The sequence below is a fragment of the Xenopus tropicalis genome, chromosome 6, assembly GCF_000004195.4.
Source record: "Xenopus tropicalis strain Nigerian chromosome 6, UCB_Xtro_10.0, whole genome shotgun sequence".
Lineage (NCBI taxonomy): Eukaryota > Metazoa > Chordata > Amphibia > Anura > Pipidae > Xenopus > Xenopus tropicalis.
Window position 1 is genome coordinate 4579119 of NC_030682.2, and position 18996 is coordinate 4598114.

Below are 18996 nucleotides of genomic sequence, written 5' to 3' on the forward strand. Positions count from 1 at the left end.
TCCCCCCCTAACTGGCCTTCAGGCTGGGCCCCCTTAGCCCATAACAAGGTTACAGATATATAGAAACATTGGGGTAACAGTCACCCCGCTATAGTTCCAGGGGTACCCAGGGCACAAATAAGCACTCACCCCAAATCCCCCCCTAACTGGCCTTCAGGCTGGGCCCCCTTAGCCCATAACAAGGTTACAGATATATAGAAACATTGGGGTTACAGTCACCCTGCTATAGTTCCAGGGGTACCCAGGGCACAAATAAGCACTCACCCCAAATCCCCCCCTAACTGGCCTTCAGGCTGGGCCCCTTAGCCCATAACAAGGTTACAGATATATAGAGACATTGGGGTAACAGTCACCCCGCTATAGTTCCAGGGGTACCCAGGGCACAAATAAGCACTCACCCCAAATCCCCCCTTAACTGGCCTTCAGGCTGGGCCCCCTTAGCCCATAACAAGGTTACAGATATATAGAAACATTGGGGTAACAGTCACCCTGCTATAGTTCCAGGGGTACCCAGGGCACAAATAAGCACTCACCCCAAATCCCCCCCTAACTGGCCTTCAGGCTGGGCCCCCTTAGCCCATAACAAGGTTACAGATATATAGAAACATTGGGGTAACAGTCACCCCGCTATAGTTCCAGGGGTACCCAGGGCACAAATAAGCACTCACCCCAAATCCCCCCCTAACTGGCCTTCAGGCTGGGCCCCCTTAGCCCATAACAAGGTTACAGATATATAGAAACATTGGGGTAACAGTCACCCCGCTATAGTTCCAGGGGTACCCAGGGCACAAATAAGCACTCACCCCAAATCCTCCCTGACATCTAAAGAAAAGAGAAAAAAGGAAGCTACCCAGCATGCACTGCTCTCAGCCACTCACTCACTGTCAGTTCTATTCAGTAACAAGTAGAAAGCAGTAAAACTCTGCAGGCAGATCCACTGAGCTCTGTAATCCCATTTCCCTTTATTCTGGTGCCCACATGCGGCTGCTCCTGCACTGCCAGCTCTCCTGATCTGCATCTGCCCACCAGCAATATGGCCGCCTCTCTGGGGCAGGGACAACTCTGAGAGGGAAGCCATTGTTTGATTGGTCTGAAACCGAACCAGCTCATTGGCTAAAGGGCGGAGCTGCCTTCCCAGGGGGAGGGGCGAGAGATCTTTGTGCTTCTCTCTAGTTTCAGACCGGATAGAGGGAAAGGCTGAACCCTTCCTGTAACTGCCTTATTCTGTGTCCCTGGGCTGCTGGGTAAGTGATTTTCCCTCCTCCTCCTCCTCCTCCTCCCTGCACTGTGGGACTGGGGGTTAATCCCGCTGCAGGGGCCGATAGAGAGGGGCGGCTGTGGGACTGGGGGTTAATCCCGCTGCAGGGGCTGATAGAGAGGGGCGGCTGTGGGACTGGGGGTTAATCCCGCTGCAGGGGCCGATAGAGAGGGGCGGCTGTGGGACTGGGGGTTAATCCCGCTGCAGGGGCCGATAGAGAGGGGCGGCTGTGGGACTGGGGGTTAATCCCGCTGCAGGGGCTGATAGAGAGGGGCGGCTGTGGGACTGGGGGTTAATCCCGCTGCAGGGGCCGATAGAGAGGGGCGGCTGTGGGACTGGGGGTTAATCCCGCTGCAGGGGCTGATAGAGAGGGGCGGCTGTGGGACTGGGGGTTAATCCCGCTGCAGGGGCCGATAGAGAGGGGCGGCTGTGGGACTGGGGGTTAATCCCGCTGCAGGGGCTGATAGAGAGGGGCGGCTGTGGGACTGGGGGTTAATCCCGCTGCAGGGGCCGATAGAGAGGGGCGGCTGTGGGACTGGGGGTTAATCCCGCTGCAGGGGCTGATAGAGAGGGGCGGCTGTGGGACTGGGGGTTAATCCCGCTGCAGGGGCTGATAGAGAGGGGCAGTTTACTGATTGGATAAACCCCTCCCTGTACAACATGTATTTATTGCACTAATATCAGAGGGGGGGCCCAAGCGCAGCCCCACAGGCAGCTTTATATGGTGGGTTTCTGTTCCTTGCTGTCAGGTTCTCCAGAGATGGAACCAAGGAGGTTAGAGGGGAAATGGGAGAATGAAGAGCCGGACACTGAGGAGCCTCTGCCCACAATAAAGAGGGAAATGGATCCCGTTCCTGGGGCCGGTGAGTAACGTTTCCCTATTAATAAGGCACCAAGGCACTTCCTTACTCCCAGCTTTACACGGCCCTGTCTCTCCCTTACTCCCTGTTTTACACGGCCCTGTCTCTCCCTTACTCCCAGCTTTACACGGCCCTGTCTCTCCCTTACTCCCAGCTTTACGCGGCCCTGTCTCTCCCTTACTCCCAGCTTTACACGGCCCTGTCTCTCCCCTAACTCCCAGCTTTACACGGCCCTGTCTCTCCCTTACTCCCAGCTTTACACGGCCCTGTCTCTCCCTTACTCCCAGCTTTACACGGCCCTGTCTCTCCCTTACTCCCAGCTTTACACGGCCCTGTCTCTCCCCTAACTCCCAGCTTTACACGGCCCTGTCTCTCCCTTACTCCCAGCTTTACACGGCCCTGTCTCTCCCTTACTCCCAGCTTTACACGGCCCTGTCTCTCCCTTACTCCCAGCTTTACACGGCCCTGTCTCTCCCTTACTCCCAGCTTTACACGGCCCTGTCTCTCCCTTACTCCCAGCTTTACACGGCCCTGTCTCTCCCTTACTCCCAGCTTTACACGGCCCTGTCTCTCCCTTACTGGCAGATTTCCCAAAGGAGGAAGTGGAAATATTACAGATAAGAATAAAAGAAGAACCAGACGCTCAACTGAACCCAGTGGAAAGCTCAGCAGCGCCACTTATTGATGGGGATGAGATGTTAGAGGGGAAATGGGAGAATGAAGAGCCGGACACTGAGGAGCCTCTGCCCACAATAAAGAGGGAAATGGATCCCGTTCCTGGGGCCGGTGAGTAACGTTTCTGTAGGACACAGACCATCTGGTTACACAGAGCTCAGCTTTGCTGGGGGGACAGGAAGGGTTAAACCCCAGCAGGAGGTTCTGCCCTACAGACATAATTCCCAGTATAATTCCTTACTCCCAGCTTTACATGACAGTGCCCATTACTTACTGGCAGGTTCCCCAGAGCCACAACCAGAAATGTTACAGATAAAGAAAGAAGAACCGGACCCTGAGGACCATCAGACCCCAATGGAAAGCTCAGCAGCGCCACTTACTGATGGGGGTAAGTAGCCAGTATTTATAAAAGAAGAGTTTGAAGATCATCAGATCCCAATTAAATGCTCAGCAGCTCGTCTATCTGGTTGGGGTAAGTAGTCAGAGAAGTTAAACTAGAAAATAAAAAGGCAACTGTAACAAGAAGGAAAATAAATTTAAAACTAAAATAAAATAAAAATGAAGCAAAAGGGGGTGGGACAGTATCTAAAGGAGGCCAATTGGTTGATGAGAGCAGGGAGAAAGCAGAGATCATAAACTGTTATTTTTTTCTGTTTACACAACTGAGGAATCAGCAGATGGCCCAAATGCAGTAATATAACTATTGATTGATGGGTGAGTCAGGATTAAGTAGGAAACATCTGAAAATAAACAGGTTCAAGACCAGAGGGAATTTATCCCAGGGTAATAAACAGGCTTAGCTTTGTGATTACCATACCTCTTTATATAATTTTCCAGCAGTATTTGTATGGTATGGTGCCAAGGGATTGGGGAATTGCTCATGTGGTGCCATTATTTGAAGGGGATCCCATTCTCATCTTGAAAACTACAGGCCTGTTAGTCTGACATCAGTGGTAGGAAAGCATTTGGAGGGTTAATAAGGGAGAGGAAAACTACATACATTGCAGATCACTTTACTCTAAATTAGTGCCAGTATTGTTTTATGCATTATAGATCTTACCAGACTATTTTAATTTGCTTCTGTGAGGAGGTGAGCAGGAACCTAGACTCTAGAATGGCAGTGGATGTGATCTACTTAGATTTTGCTAAAGCGTGTAATACTCTACTACACAGAAGGTTACTGGTTAAATTAAGGAATATTTGCCTGGAACATAATATTTGTAATTGGATAGAGAACTGGCTGAAGGAATAGATTACATAGAATCAGGCAAGTGGAGCCTTTTTGTAATTGGACCAATCAGTGGCGTACCGCAGGGATCTGTTCTTTGCCCTTTGCTTTTTAACTTGTTTAATAATGACCTGGAGTTGATTCTATTGCTAATGGTACCACCATTCAAAGAAGGGTCCGCTGAAGTTTTTCTAGTTTTGCCCATCCTCCGGCAGGGGTTAAACCCCAGCAGGAGGTTCTGCCCAGTATAATTCATTACTCCAATAATAAAGAGGGGGTTTTAATAACATTAATAATTCTTACTTAACATTAATAAAAATATTAATACAGATATACAGGATCAATGATTAAGCAATAACTTACACACACACGCATGTATTAGTAAAATTAAATAGATTTACTTAATGTAAAGTTTTGTGCATGTTTGATATAACAGTTCCTTACAGAGGGTATCTATTCCCCCTCAGCTCTCTCCTGTTTGTTGTTATTAGGGGGGTACATGAAGGCGGAACCCAATTTAGACTCTGCTGAACTGCCCAAACCAGAAACTGACTCGGAGTCCGGCACAAGAGATGGCGATTGCTTAACAAGCTCTGATGGATCAGGTTTTATCTGCTATAAGTGTGGGGAAACCTTCTCTGGGAATAGCCATCTTCTCACCCACCTCTGTGGGACACACGGGAGAATCAACACTGGAGAGAAACTATACAGCTGTACAGAATGGTTACACACATAAGAATCCACACAGGGGAGAAACCATTCACCTGTACAGAATGTGGGAAAAGATTCTCTTTGTTACCGAGTTTGGTTAAACACATAAGAATCCACACAGGGGAGAAACCATTCACCTGTACAGAATGTGGGAAAAGATTCTCTTTGTTACCGAGTTTGGTTAAACACATAAGAATCCGCACAGGAGAGAAACCATTCACCTGTACAGAATGTGGGAAAAGATTCTCTTTGTTACCGAGTTTGGTTACACACATAAGAATCCACACAGGGGAGAAACCATTCACCTGTACAGAATGTGGGAAAAGATTCTCTTTGTTACCGAGTTTGGTTAAACACATAAGAATCCACACAGGGGAGAAACCATTCACCTGTACAGAATGTGGGAAAAGATTCTCTTTGTTACCAAGTTTGGTTAAACACATAAGAATCCACACAGGGGAGAAACCATTTTTGTGCAAAATTTGGGAGCCCTACAACTTTTTGGTTGTTTGATGTAACACTTTCTTACAGATAATATCTATTTCCCCTCAGCTCTCTCCTGTTTGTTGTTATTAGGGGGGTACATGAAGGCGGAACCCAATTTAGACTCTGCTGAACAAATGAGAAACGTTATTGTCCATGAAGTTTGCCTGGCATCATGAACATAATTACAAAAAAATTAAATAATGTATTTTTCTTTTTTACAAAAGGTGGCCACAGACACTCTGCTGGACGGTCCTCTAGTCTGCTCCACTCCCCACAATGCCATCCTAAAATGGAAGAAGCAACGTTCAGTGGGGATGCTAGCGAGAGACGGTCTGGGGAATGTGCCAATGATGGGGCCTTATTTTCAGAGGAGGAGCCTGCAGAACACCATATCCGACCCATGGCCAAAACCAGTGCAGCTCATGTGCCCCCCCAAACAGTGGAACCTGAGAAAGATGGGTTCCACAGATCCCTAAGCCTGCACCAGGAGAGTCAGGCGCGACGAGCTGCGTACGAGGCGGCTTCGTTAACCCTGCACCAGGAGAGTTTAAAACTCGAAAAAGAAAAAGTGGCATTGTTGGCAGATCGAAATGCACTTATGAAAGAACAAATTTCATTGCTAGAAACCACAGCACAAAAGAAAATGAAGCCAACACGCTCTACTACTAGGGATAGTGCTGAGAGTTCAGCTACCGCTCCTGCAGCCCCCACTCGGCAGCTGCGTAAAAAGAAATAAATGTGCCACTAAAATTTGTTCATTTTTTTTTGGTTTAAGTGGCAAGGCAAATTCTGTATTAAGAAATAATATTAATACACATTAGGCCTATGTGCTTTGTAAATAGTTACCGTATATACGAGTATAAGCCTAGGGTGGGACAAACTTTATGGGGCTAGTAGGGTTCTCTATGGACCTTCAAATGGTGTTGAAGTACGAATATCAGCACCCCAAAGAGGCCTTCAACCGTCAGTGTGAGCACTTCAGCAATGATAGAACGTATGGCTGCTCCCATTTACCCTACTCTCTTTATCTAGCTCTGATAACTGATATCCCCTTTCTTCCCACATGCTCTGCAGAACCATAGGTTATAGCCATAGCTTTTGATCCAGAACAGAGAGCAAACTGTTATTATTGTGCTTACCGAGCCCCTGCACTGCAGCCAGCAAGAACAGGATGGATTAGAGCAACAGCGGCATATCTCAGCCCATACCTTTCCCCTCACACTATCAGCACAGACCCCAATTCAGCGGCAGACAATATAGTAAGAAAAGGGTTGAGTTAGCAGGAGGCCTGGGCTGGGAGTAAGTGGCCTGATCCATTTCAAGGATTCTCCAAGGCAGCGCTGTCAAGAATCAGGAATCAGATGTCCAACAAGGATTTCAATTTGTTCTACGGTGGTGAATTCATTCCAACCCACACAGGACAAAACTACAACCCCCAGCATGCCTAGCTCTCCAGCAGAGAGATGGCCGGGAGTAGTGGTTTTGCAGCAGTTGAGGTATAGAATGATACTGGATGCTTGTGTAATAACCCAGCCACAAATCATCACACACACGCTGAAACTGCAGCCAGCAAGCAGATTGTAAGGTATCCCGGTAGTCCGATGACTAGCTGCAGAATAGCAGAGGTGCCGTGAGTACCCGAGTGCAGAGAGTACACGATGGCAAGCACCAGATGCTGAAGCGAAGGTCCCAAAAACAAACCAAAGTCAAGCCGGAAATCAGAGTCCGAAGTCGATGCCAAGGGGTGAGATGAAGAATGGTCAAAACGAGCCGAAGTCAAGCCAGGAATCAGAGTCCGAAGTCGAAGCCAAAGGGTGAGACGAAGAATGGTCGAGAACAAGCCGGAATCAAGGATCAGAGGTCGAAATCAGAAGAACTGGAACGCTTAGTGTCAGGATGCAAGCAAATGATCACCTCGCACAGAGTCTAGGCCTGAGCGTCCTTAAAACAGCATTGCGCAGGCTCGCAGTGTCAGTTGCGGCGCGCGCGGCGCACGCACGTACACGCCAATTCCGGCACGCGTCCGTACACGGCACCCGGCCTGTCGCGCACCGGCCCGCATTCGCCCGGATGCGCGCATTGTTGGAGGAGCGCACCGGACCCTGACACAGATTATTGCTAAACCTGCATGCGAGCGCGCGAGCGAACGTGCACACTTACAGACGCGGGAGTGGACACGCACGGGGGGGTGGGTGCGCGACGACTGTCAGCGCATCGTATATCGACTCGAGTATAAGCCGAGGTGGAGTTTTTCAGCACATTTTTGGTGCTGAAAAACTTGGCTTATACTCGAGTATATACGGTTTTTCTCTTTTTGCTATTGGGGGTGGGGGAATCACCTGCTCAAATCCACATCAGCCTTAGTTGCCACTCACTACTGCTGTGAGTAATTAAAGAAAGGAGCATTTCTTTTGGAAGTGGGCAACTAATTTCCCTGTAAATAAAAACAGTTTTTTTGGAGAAGCTGTTTGTTGTTTATGGGATTAAAGATTGTAGGTAGTGATAGACGAAATGTTTCGCCAGGCATGGAATCACAAATATTATACTGGGATTCACACAGTTACTACTGGGGCAAAATGGGAATTGCTGGGGGCAAATGAGCCAGAGATGTGACCCAAATGGCAGCGGTTCCTGATATCCCTAATGGGCTGAGGGAAATAGGACAGTTGGAACGTCATTCCTCAAGTGTCTTCAGTTTCCTTAATAAACATAAAACTCTAACCATTAACTCCAGGAAAGAATGAATGAAATAAAGGAACATGGAAACTATCCCTGCAGTTGGTCTGGTTTATTTTCATCATTGGCAAATAGGTAAAGGGAGAGGGGAAATAAGAGGCTGGGGGTCAGTGGTGGGAGGGAGGGAGAGGAGGGGTTTCCCAACAGGTGCAGAAGTCATGTGACAGATACAGTTATGGGACCTGTTATCCAGAATGCTTGGGACCTGGGATTTTACAGATAAGGGGTCTATCCATAATTTGGATCTCCGTACCTTAAGTCTACTAAAAAAATCCATTAAACATTAAATAAACCCAATAGGGCTGTTCTGCCCCCAATGTTTTTGCCTCCTCAGTGACAGGAGAAAAATTCTTTATCAGACAACATATTTCATGTATATCTAGGGGGCTTATATATCTGCTGACTTCTACTTGTGGGTTTCAATACGTGCGACAAATGAAGATGTAGCTTGAAGATCCTTTTAGAGAACATAAGTTGAAAAGATTATAAAATATATGACTTAACCAAACACGTTTCTGAGTTCAATAGGGAAGATCCTGGTGGAATACAGGGCACAAATAAGCACTCACCCCAAATCCCCCCCTAACTGGCCTTCAGGCTGGGCCCCCTTAGCCCATAACAAGGTTACAGATATATAGAAACATTGGGGTAACAGTCACCCCGCTATAGTTCCAGGGGTACCCAGGGCACAAATAAGCACCCCAAATCCCCCCCTAACTGGCCTTCAGGCTGGGCCCCCTTAGCCCATAACAAGGTTACAGATATATAGAAACATTGGGGTAACAGTCACCCCGCTATAGTTCCAGGGGTACCCAGGGCACAAATAAGAACTCACCCCAAATCCCCCCTAACTGGCCTTCAGGCTGGGCCCCCTTAGCCCATAACAAGGTTACAGATATATAGAAACATTGGGGTAACAGTCACCCTGCTATAGTTCCAGGGGTACCCAGGGCACAAATAAGCACTCACCCCAAATCCCCCCCTAACTGGCCTTCAGGCTGGGCCCCCTTAGCCCATAACAAGGTTACAGATATATAGAAACATTGGGGTAACAGTCACCCCGCTATAGTTCCAGGGGTACCCAGGGCACAAATAAGCACTCACCCCAAATCCCCCCCTAACTGGCCTTCAGGCTGGGCCCCCTTAGCCCATAACAAGGTTACAGATATATAGAAACATTGGGGTAACAGTCACCCCGCTATAGTTCCAGGGGTACCCAGGGCACAAATAAGCACTCACCCCAAATCCCCCCCTAACTGGCCTTCAGGCTGGGCCCCCTTAGCCCATAACAAGGTTACAGATATATAGAAACATTGGGGTAACAGTCACCCCGCTATAGTTCCAGGGGTACCCGGGGCACAAATAAGCACTCACCCCAAATCCCCCCCTAACTGGCCTTCAGGCTGGGGCCCCCTTAGCCCATAACAAGGTTACAGATATATAGAAACATTGGGGTAACAGTCACCCCGCTATAGTTCCAGGGGTACCCGGGGCACAAATAAGCACTCACCCCAAATCCCCCCCTAACTGGCCTTCAGGCTGGGCCCCCTTAGCCCATAACAAGGTTACAGATATATAGAAACATTGGGGTAACAGTCACCCCGCTATAGTTCCAGGGGTACCCGGGGCACAAATAAGCACTCACCCCAAATCCCTCCCGATGTCCAAAGAAAAGAGAAAAAAGGAAGCTACCCAGCATGCACTGCTCTCAGCCACTCACTCACTGTCAGTTCTATTCAGTAACAAGTAGAAAGCAGTAAAACTCTGCAGGCAGATCCACTGAGCTCTGTAATCCCATTTCCCTTTATTCTGGTGCCCACATGCGGCTGCTCCTGCACTGCCAGCTCTCCTGATCTGCATCTGCCCACCAGCAATATGGCCGCCTCTCTGGGGCAGGGACAACTCTGAGAGGGAAGCCATTGTTTGATTGGTCTGAAACCGAACCAGCTCATTGGCTAAAGGGCGGAGCTGCCTTCCCAGGGGGAGGGGTGAGAGATCTTTGTGCTTCTCTCTAGTTTCAGACCTGATAGAGGGAAAGGCTGAACCCTTCCTGTAACTGCCTTATTCTGTGTCCCTGGGCTGCTGGGTAAGTGATTTTCCCTCTCCTCCTCCTCCTCCTCCTCCTCCTCCCTGCACTGTCTGTGGGACTGGGGGTTAATCCCGCTGCAGGGGCTGATAGAGAGGGGCGGCTGTGGGACTGGGGGTTAATCCCGCTGCAGGGGCTGATAGAGAGGGGCGGCTGTGGGACTGGGGGTTAATCCCGCTGCAGGGGCCGATAGAGAGGGGCGGCTGTGGGACTGGGGGTTAATCCCGCTGCAGGGGCTGATAGAGAGGGGCGGCTCTGGGACTGGGGGTTAATCCCGCTGCAGGGGCTGATAGAGAGGGGCGGCTGTGGGACTGGGGGTTAATCCCGCTGCAGGGGCTGATAGAGAGGGGCGGCTGTGGGACTGGGGGTTAATCCCGCTGCAGGGGCTGATAGAGAGGGGCGGCTGTGGGACTGGGGGTTAATCCCGCTGCAGGGGCTGATAGAGAGGGGCGGCTGTGGGACTGGGGGTTAATCCCGCTGCAGGGGCCGATAGAGAGGGGCGGCTGTGGGACTGGGGGTTAATCCCGCTGCAGGGGCTGATAGAGAGGGGCGGCTGTGGGACTGGGGGTTAATCCCACTGCAGGGGCCGATAGAGAGGGGCGGCTGTGGGACTGGGGGTTAATCCCGCTGCAGGGGCCGATAGAGAGGGGCGGCTGTGGGACTGGGGGTTAATCCCGCTGCAGGGGCTGATAGAGAGGGGCAGTTTACTGATTGGATAAACCCCTCCCTGTACAACATGTATTTATTGCACTAATATCAGAGGGGGGGCCCAAGCGCAGCCCCACAGGCAGCTTTATATGGTGGGTTTCTGTTCCTTGCTGTCAGGTTCTCCAGAGATGGAACCAAGGAGGTTAGAGGGGAAATGGGAGAATGAAGAGCCGGACACTGAGGAGCCTCTGCCCACAATAAAGAGGGAAATGGATCCCGTTCCTGGGGCCGGTGAGTAACGTTTCTGTAGGACACAGACCATCTGGTTACACAGAGCTCAGCTTTGCTGGGGGGACAGGAAGGGTTAAACCCCAGCAGGAGGTTCTGCCCTACAGACATAATTCCCAGTATAATTCCTTACTCCCAGCTTTACATGACAGTGCCCATTACTTACTGGCAGGTTCCCCAGAGCCACAACCAGAAATGTTACAGATAAAGAAAGAAGAACCGGACCATCAGACCCCAATGGAAAGCTCAGCAGCGCCACTTACTGATGGGGGTAGGTATACAGTATTTATTTAGTGCTAAACGATAACTAAGCCTTTCATTTTGAAATCCCCTAAAATGACTCCTGGAATAACTTACCTTTCTCCCTGCATGCAGATTTATTTATTACAAGAAGCTGAACTGCAGTTCTTGAACTGACTTTTTTGTTTAGTGTGAAGCTCCACCCCCTTTTGCTTTCTGAGCCCTCCTCCTTCTGTTTTTGACTATGGAGACCTTTAAGGCAGTAGTCACCTCTTTGAAGTCATAACAGTCAGAAAAAGGAAGACTCAGAAACCAAAAGGGGGCGGAGCTTCTGACTAGACAAGGAATCAGTAAAAGAGCTGCAGTTCAGCTGCCTGTAATAGAGAAACAGAATAAATCTACATGCAGGGAGAAAGGTAAGTTATACTGGGGCTGTACAGAGTCAATTTAAAAAAAGGGTTTACTTATTAAGGAAGCACTTCCTTACTCCCAGCTTTACACGGCCCTGTCTCTCCCTTACTCCCAGCTTTACACAGCCCTGTCTCTCCCTTACTCCCAGCTTTACACGGCCCTGTCTCTCCCTTACTCCCAGCTTTACACGGCCCTGTCTCTCCCTTACTCCCAGCTTTACACGGCCCTGTCTCTCCCTTACTCCCAGCTTTACACGGCCCTGTCTCTCCCTTACTCCCAGCTTTACACGGCCCTGTCTCTCCCTTACTCCCAGCTTTACGCGGCCCTGTCTCTCCCTTACTCCCAGCTTTACGCGGCCCTGTCTCTCCCTTACTCCCAGCTTTACGCGGCCCTGTCTCTCCCTTACTCCCATTTGGAAGGGATAATAAGGGACAGGCACTTAAATACATAACAAATCACAATACTATAAGTAATGGTTTTATGCGTAACAGATCTTGCCAGACTAATTTATTTGCCATCTGTGAGAAGGTGAAGGCCAAGGACCATTCTGTCTTTGGTTCTTTTGCATTTTAACTTGTTGAATAATGACCTGGAGGCGGGCACTGAACTCTTTCTGATTTTGCTGATCATACAAAATTGTGCAAGTTCCATGCAGGATGCTGCCACTTTGCAGGGCAATTTGACTACACTGGGCAGCAAACTGGCAAACGAGGTTCAATATTGATAATGTTATACACTTGGGTAGAAATAACAAATGTGAGTTATACACTAAATATGGGATAAAAACATAATTTTGCCCCTTTATAGGTCCCTGGTAAGGCCTCACCTTGAGTATGGGGGGCAGTAACAGTGAGTATGGGGGGCAGTAACAGTGAGTATGGGGGGCAGTGACAGTGAGTATGGGGGGCAGTGACAGTGAGTATGGGGGGCAGTGACAGTGAGTATGGGGGGCAGTGACAGTGAGTATGGGGGGCAGTGACAGTGAGTATGGGGGGCAGTAACAGTGAGTATGGGGGGCAGTAACAGTGAGTATGGGGGGCAGTAACAGTGAGTATGGGGGGCAGTAACAGTGAGTATGCAGTGCAGTTTTGGACTCCAGTCCTTAAGAAGGATATTAATGAGCTGGAGAGAGTGCAGAGACTGCAACTAAACTGGTTAAGGGGATGGAAGGGTTAAACTATGAGGTGAGACTGTCGAGGTTGGGGTTGTTTTCTCTGGAAAAGAGGCGCTTGCGAGGGGATATGATTACTCTGTACAAGTACATTAGAGGGGATTATAGGCAGATGGGGGGGGTTCTTTGTCCCATAAAAGCGATCTGCGCACCATGTTTCATCCCTTGAGTCAATGCCCTGTTTATACAAGACAGCACTTTATTTGCTTTAGTAGCCACAGAATGACACTGCCTGGAATTAGACAACTTGTTATCTACAAAAACCCCTAGATCCTTCTCCATTAAGGATCCCCCCAACTCACTCCCATTCAGTAGATAGTTTGCGTTTATATTATTTCTACCAAAGGGCAGAACAGTTTGCTGCCCAGTTTTCCAATGTTGCCAAATCGCTCTGCAAAGCGGCACATCCTGCATGGAACTTATAGTTTTGCACAATTTAGTGTCATCAGCAAAAATAGAAACAGTACTGTCTATGCCCCCCTCCAGGTCATTAATAAACAAGTTAAAAAGCAAAGACCCAAGGACTGACCCCTGCGGTACCCACTAACCACACTGGTCCAATTAGAAAATGTTCAATTTACCCCACTCTGTGTACTCTATCCTTCAGCCAGTTCTCTATCCAATTACAAATATTATGTTCTAGGCCAATATTCCTTAATTTGATCATTAACCTTCTGTGAGGTACTGTATCAAACGCTTTAGCAAAGTCCAAGTAGATCCCATCCACTGCCATTCCAGCATCGAGGTTCCTGCTCACCTCCTCACATTTGGTTTTATCCAACCCTGTAATCAGGCGCCATATCTCATATCATTGCCTACATCATGAGGGGATTTTAAAAAAGCTATAAATCCCCTTTAACTACATAATTTCTTTCTTATACTTTGATATAACACCTTACAGATGGTATCTATTCTCCCTCAGCTCTCTCCTGTTTGTTGTTATTAGGGGGGTACATGAAGGCGGAACCCAATTTAGACTCTGCTGAACTGCCCAAACCAGAGACTGACTCGGAGTCCGGCACAAGAGATGGCGATTGCTTAACAAGCTCTGATGGATCAGGTTTTATCTGCTATAAGTGTGGGGAAACCTTCACTGTGAATAGTCATCTTCTCGCCCACCTCTGTGGGACACAACTGAGAAGCTACTCCGGAGAGAAACTATACAGCTGTACAGAGTGTGGGAAAAGATTCTCTTTATTCCCTAGTTTGGTTACACACATAAGAATCCACGCAGGGGAGAAACCATTCACCTGTATAGAATGTGGGAAAACATTTAATAGAAAGGACCACCTTCGCATGCACCAGAAACTTCACAGAGAGCAGAAACAATTCACCTGTGCAATATGTGCCGAAAGATTTGTTTCGGAAAGAAAACTACAAACTCACCAGGCGATTCACATGGAAAAGAACCTGTTCACCTGTACGGAATGTGGGAAAAGCTTCAGTAAAAAGTCCAGCCTTCGTGTACATCACAGAATTCACACAGGGGAGAAACCATTCACCTGTAGGGAATGTGGAAAAAGTTTCAGTTCTACCCACTCCCTTCGCATGCATGAAAGGATTCACACTGGGGAGAAACCATTCACCTGTGCAAAATGTGGAAGAAGTTTTGTTGAGAAGGGCAGACTCACGAGGCATGAAATGACTCACAAAAACAAGCCCTATGTATGTAGTGAGTGTGATAGAAAGTTTCCTGATATGGAAAAGCTTCGCTTGCACCAGGCCGTTCATATACAAAATAAATGTTCCAATTGTAAAGTATGTGGAAAATGTTTTTCACACGAGCGCTTTCTTAAAAAGCACGAGAGAATTCACACAGCGGAGAAACCATTCAGCTGCACAGAATGTTGGAAAACATTTACAGAAAAGTCAAGACTTCTAATTCACCAAAGAATTCACACCGGAGAGAAACCCTTCTTCTGCACAGAATGTGGGAAAAGTTTTATCGAAAAGAGAATCCTTCAAATCCATCAAAGATGTCACACCGGGGAGAAACCATTCACCTGTACAAAATGTGGGAAAGGTTTTAATGAAAAGCGCACTCTTCGCGTACATGAAATAATTCACACGAGGAAGAGACCATTCATCTGTAAAGAATGTGGGAAAAGTTTTTCTGCCAAGTCTACATTTCACGTACACAAAAGATTTCATACTAGAAAGAAACCGTTCACCTGTCCAGAATGTGGGAAAAGTTTTACTGCAAAGCGCACCCTCCTCATACATGAAAGAACTCACACCGGAGAGAAACCATTTGCCTGTATAGAATGTGGGAAATGTTTTACTGCAAAGACCGGCCTTAATCGCCACCAAAAGGTTCACACTGGGGAGAAACCATTTACCTGTAAAAAATGTGGGAAATGTTTTACTAGAAAAGAAAATCTTAAAATGCACCAGAACATTCACACTGAAGAGAAACCATTCACCTGTAGGGGAGATGGAAAAAATGTAACTGAAAACAGCAGCCTTTGCAAACATGAAAGAATTCACACTGAAGAGAAACCATTCACCTGTAGGGGAGATGGAAAAAATGTAACTGAAAACAGCAGCCTTTGCAAACATGAAAGAATTCACACTGGAGAGAAACCATTCACGTGTTCAGAATGTGGGAAGCGTTATACAGAAAAGTTCCAGCTTCGCAGACATGAAAGAACTCACACTGGGGAGAAACCGTTCAAATGTTCAAAATGTGGAAAAAGTTTTACAGAAAAGTTCCAGCTTCGCAGACATGAAAGAACTCACACTGGGGAGAAACCATACACCTGTACAGAATGTGGGAAAAGTTTCACTACAAAAAGTATCCTTAAACGCCACCATAGCGCTCACAATGGAGAGAAACCATTCACCTGTACGGAATGTGGGAAAGGCTTTGTTTCACTATATAACCTTGATGTGCACAAAGCAACTCACACTGGGAGAAACCATTCACCTGTACAGAATGATGAAAAAGGTTCCTTTTAAAACCACCCTTTACAAACTCCCAGTAGATGTTTGGGAGAAACCTGGGGGTGTGGGATATTAAAAGCACTAGAACATCACTGGGCTGTATAATACTAATAAAGTACATTTTTGGTTATAAAGTGGCTCCAGTTTATAATGGGCAATTGTGGCCCCCAACTCTGCACAGTCAGGAGAAATATTTAGCCCATAGATACAGGGAGGCAGCTGCTGCCAGAGCCGTGTTTCTCAGGCTTATAGCCTATTCTGGTGCTGCCCAATTGTTTCAGGTTAGTGAGCTGATCATATAATATATCTCAGTGCCAAACAGTCACACCAAGGGGATTGTGTACTTGGTAAGCGGGACGGGGGTTATAATCCCTTGGGGTGTCGCACACTGAAATAAAGTGTGTGACACCACAGTGATAAGACGCTCAGAGGGCGGAGTCACTGTGCAATTGCTGATACACAGCAGGGGCTTCTGGGTACAGGCAGAGAAGCACAAATATTATGCTGGGATTCACACAGTTACTACTGGGGCAAAATGGGAATTACTGGGGGCAAATGAGCCAGAGATGTGACCCAAATGGCAGCGGTTCCTGATAAGTGAGCTTTAATACAGCCTCCTCCCCCTCCCATCTCTCCTCCTTCCCTCTCAGTTGTGTAATCTGAGCTTAGAGCTGCAGGAGATGCAGGCAGGGACCAAGCTAAAGTTTTAGCTGCAACTTTAAACAAACAGAGGGAGCTTCTATGGCTGTTTACTCAGGTATGGTAAAGCTCTCTGCAGAATAAATATAGTGTTCTAGCTTGCACTAATCTATTGGCAGTAAAATGCTTTTCCTTCTCCTTTAATAAACATAAAACTCTACCATTAACCTTAAGATCAAGAAAGAATGAATGAAATAAAGGACCATGGAAACTATCCCTGCAGTTGGTCTGGTTTATTTTCATCATTGGCAAATAGGTAAAGGGGGAGGGGAAATAAGAGGCTGGGGGTCAGTGGTGGGAGAGGAGGGGTTTCCCACCAGGTGCAGAAGTCATGTGACAGGGGGCAATATTATAGGGGGGGCAAAGGTCTGGGCTGTTAGTCCCAATGTTCTGCAACTGATTGTATGGCCGTACCGTATGTAGAGCAGTTTCTGGAGATTGCTTGCACCCATGGCATTCATATGGGATTGAGACTTTTTTTGAAAGGTTATAGTTCTGCTGCAACGTTGGAAAGGGTATTACCTTGCACTCAGCCATCACATTACCAAAATATTTCATTTGTTCCTACCCCATTCCTGGGGGGGGGGGGGGATTATGCTCAGAAGTAGTTTTTATCCCTGGGAAATAAGTTGGTACCAAGGAGCAGATCTGTACAGCGGCCCCTCCCTCTGTGAGGCCCCAAAGGAGCCAATGAATGGGGTTTCTACTGGCACCGCTATGTGTTGGGGGAGGGGCCCAGCACCAACATGTGACTGTCTGGCTGCAAGGGAATAGAACCTTATGGGGGGGTTACGCCTCATCTGCCGGCGCTGAAGTATCTAGAGACCCTGGGGGCTGGTACCCATACAGGGATGTGCCATGAAGGGAAGGGATATATGTTACACAGTTAGGGGGAAAGGCCAACGTCCTTCAGCCCCTCCCAATATACCCCAGTACTGCGCTTATACTCACACTCACCTCATACACTCACACTCACCTCATACACTCACCTCATATACTCACACTCACCTCATACACTCACACTCACCTCATATACTCACACTCACCTCATATACTCACCTCATACACTCACACTCACCTCATATACTCACACTCACCTCATATACTCACCTCATATACTCACACTCACCTCATACACTCACCTCATATACTCACACTCACCTCATATACTCACCTCATATACTCACACTCACCTCATATACTCACCTCATATACTCACACTCACCTCATATACTCACCTCATATACTCACACTCACCTCATATACTCACACACAGTTAGGGGGGAAAGGCCAACGTCCTTCAGCCCCTCCCAATATACCCCATTGCTGTGCACACCTACCTATCTATATACTCTCTGGTAAGGTCACTATCAGGATATCTGGGAAAAGATAGGACGGAGCTTATATACCTGTATGTCCCAGGTTCCTAAAATGGTTCTGGGACTGCTAGTCCAGCCTGGGTGTTGTGGGCCTACCTGGCTAATTAAAAGGCAGCCTGGGCCAAAGTAGAAGGCGCCAGTCTGGGGGAAAGACACAGGGAAGCCGCCTGGGGAGCTGACTGAGAATCTTGAAATTACTACAAGGTTTGAACTTTGTTTTTCCTTTCTCTGTGTGGGGGACAGGCGGTAGCTCCTGGTTAGTTAGGGCAACTGGCCTGTGTTAGGTAGTTTTGTCATTTTGGTGCAAGTGAAAAATAAACTGCCTAAAAGAGACTGCACTCTCACGTGTGATTGTTCCACGGGCTGCTTTATCCCCAGCTGGTCCCGCTACCTAACCCCTGGCACCTCACATGTGTCTCACCGTACGGTCCCAGTGCCCGGCCCTATTAGGCCTGAGAATTAAATCAATACCCAGAAACCTTAGAGGGGGAATCTGTGCCCTTTTGTAACAAAAAGTTTTGAAGTAAATCTGCCTTTCCTGGGTTTTATATAAATATATTAATAAGCCTTCCTGTGATTCTGGGCACTTTGTCCCCCAAGCTCTTAAAGAAGATATAAAGAATAAGTTACCCCCCCCCCAAACACTACTTCTTAAAGGGGCGGCTCACCTTCACATAAATGAAGCTATTTTAGCAGGTCATTGCAATAAAATGAGTACTGTATCTCTTTAATAAAATGGCTACTGTTTACCTCAGAAGATAGCGTTTCTGTATAGGGCAGGAGTCAGTGGGGGGGGGGGGGTCGCTGTAGGTACTGGCAGTAGGAGCTTCTAAAGCTACTGGGCGTGGCTGCTTCCTGTCTCCCCTCTGATTGGCTGCTACAGTTACAGGCAGGTAACATGATGCGGAGCTGCTGCTGTCTCTGCTAGCGGAAATTCTCCCGATATCCCCCACCTACGGGTGGCCCTGGGGCCAAACGATCGAATTATAATGACGGGTATAGGCAAAGTCGATCCGGGGACCGCATCAATGAGCCAATGCGGTCCCTGATCCGACTAGATTTTATAACCTGCCCGATCGAGATCTGGGCGATTTTAGGCCGGATATTGGTCGGGCAGGCCCGTCGCGGTCTAAGGGACCCATATGTGCAGCTAGAGTCGGCCCGTGTATGGGGACCT

General features: G+C 48.0%; 1 protein-coding gene and 2 pseudogenes across 3 annotated transcripts; all 3 read left to right on the forward strand.

The window, feature by feature from the left end:
- The window catches only part of LOC101734654, a 151358-nt pseudogene that overhangs the window by 78413 nt on the left and 53949 nt on the right, over positions 1–18996 (forward strand).
- On the forward strand, positions 842–5536 carry LOC116411627 (annotated as a pseudogene).
- On the forward strand, positions 9650–16654 carry LOC101735265 (gastrula zinc finger protein XlCGF26.1-like). Of its 3 annotated transcripts, none has more exons than XM_012954170.3 (2): positions 9650–10040; positions 13745–16654. In XM_012954170.3, the coding sequence occupies exon 2, from the start codon at positions 13753–13755 to the stop codon at positions 15754–15756; it is 2004 nt and encodes a 667-aa protein (XP_012809624.1). In that variant the 5' UTR covers positions 9650–10040; positions 13745–13752; the 3' UTR covers positions 15757–16654. The 3 variants fall into 3 exon arrangements, with proteins under 3 accessions (XP_012809624.1, XP_031760087.1, XP_031760086.1); XM_031904227.1 differs by lacking the exon at positions 9650–10040 and adding an exon at positions 10945–10979; XM_031904226.1 differs by lacking the exon at positions 9650–10040 and adding an exon at positions 11213–11247.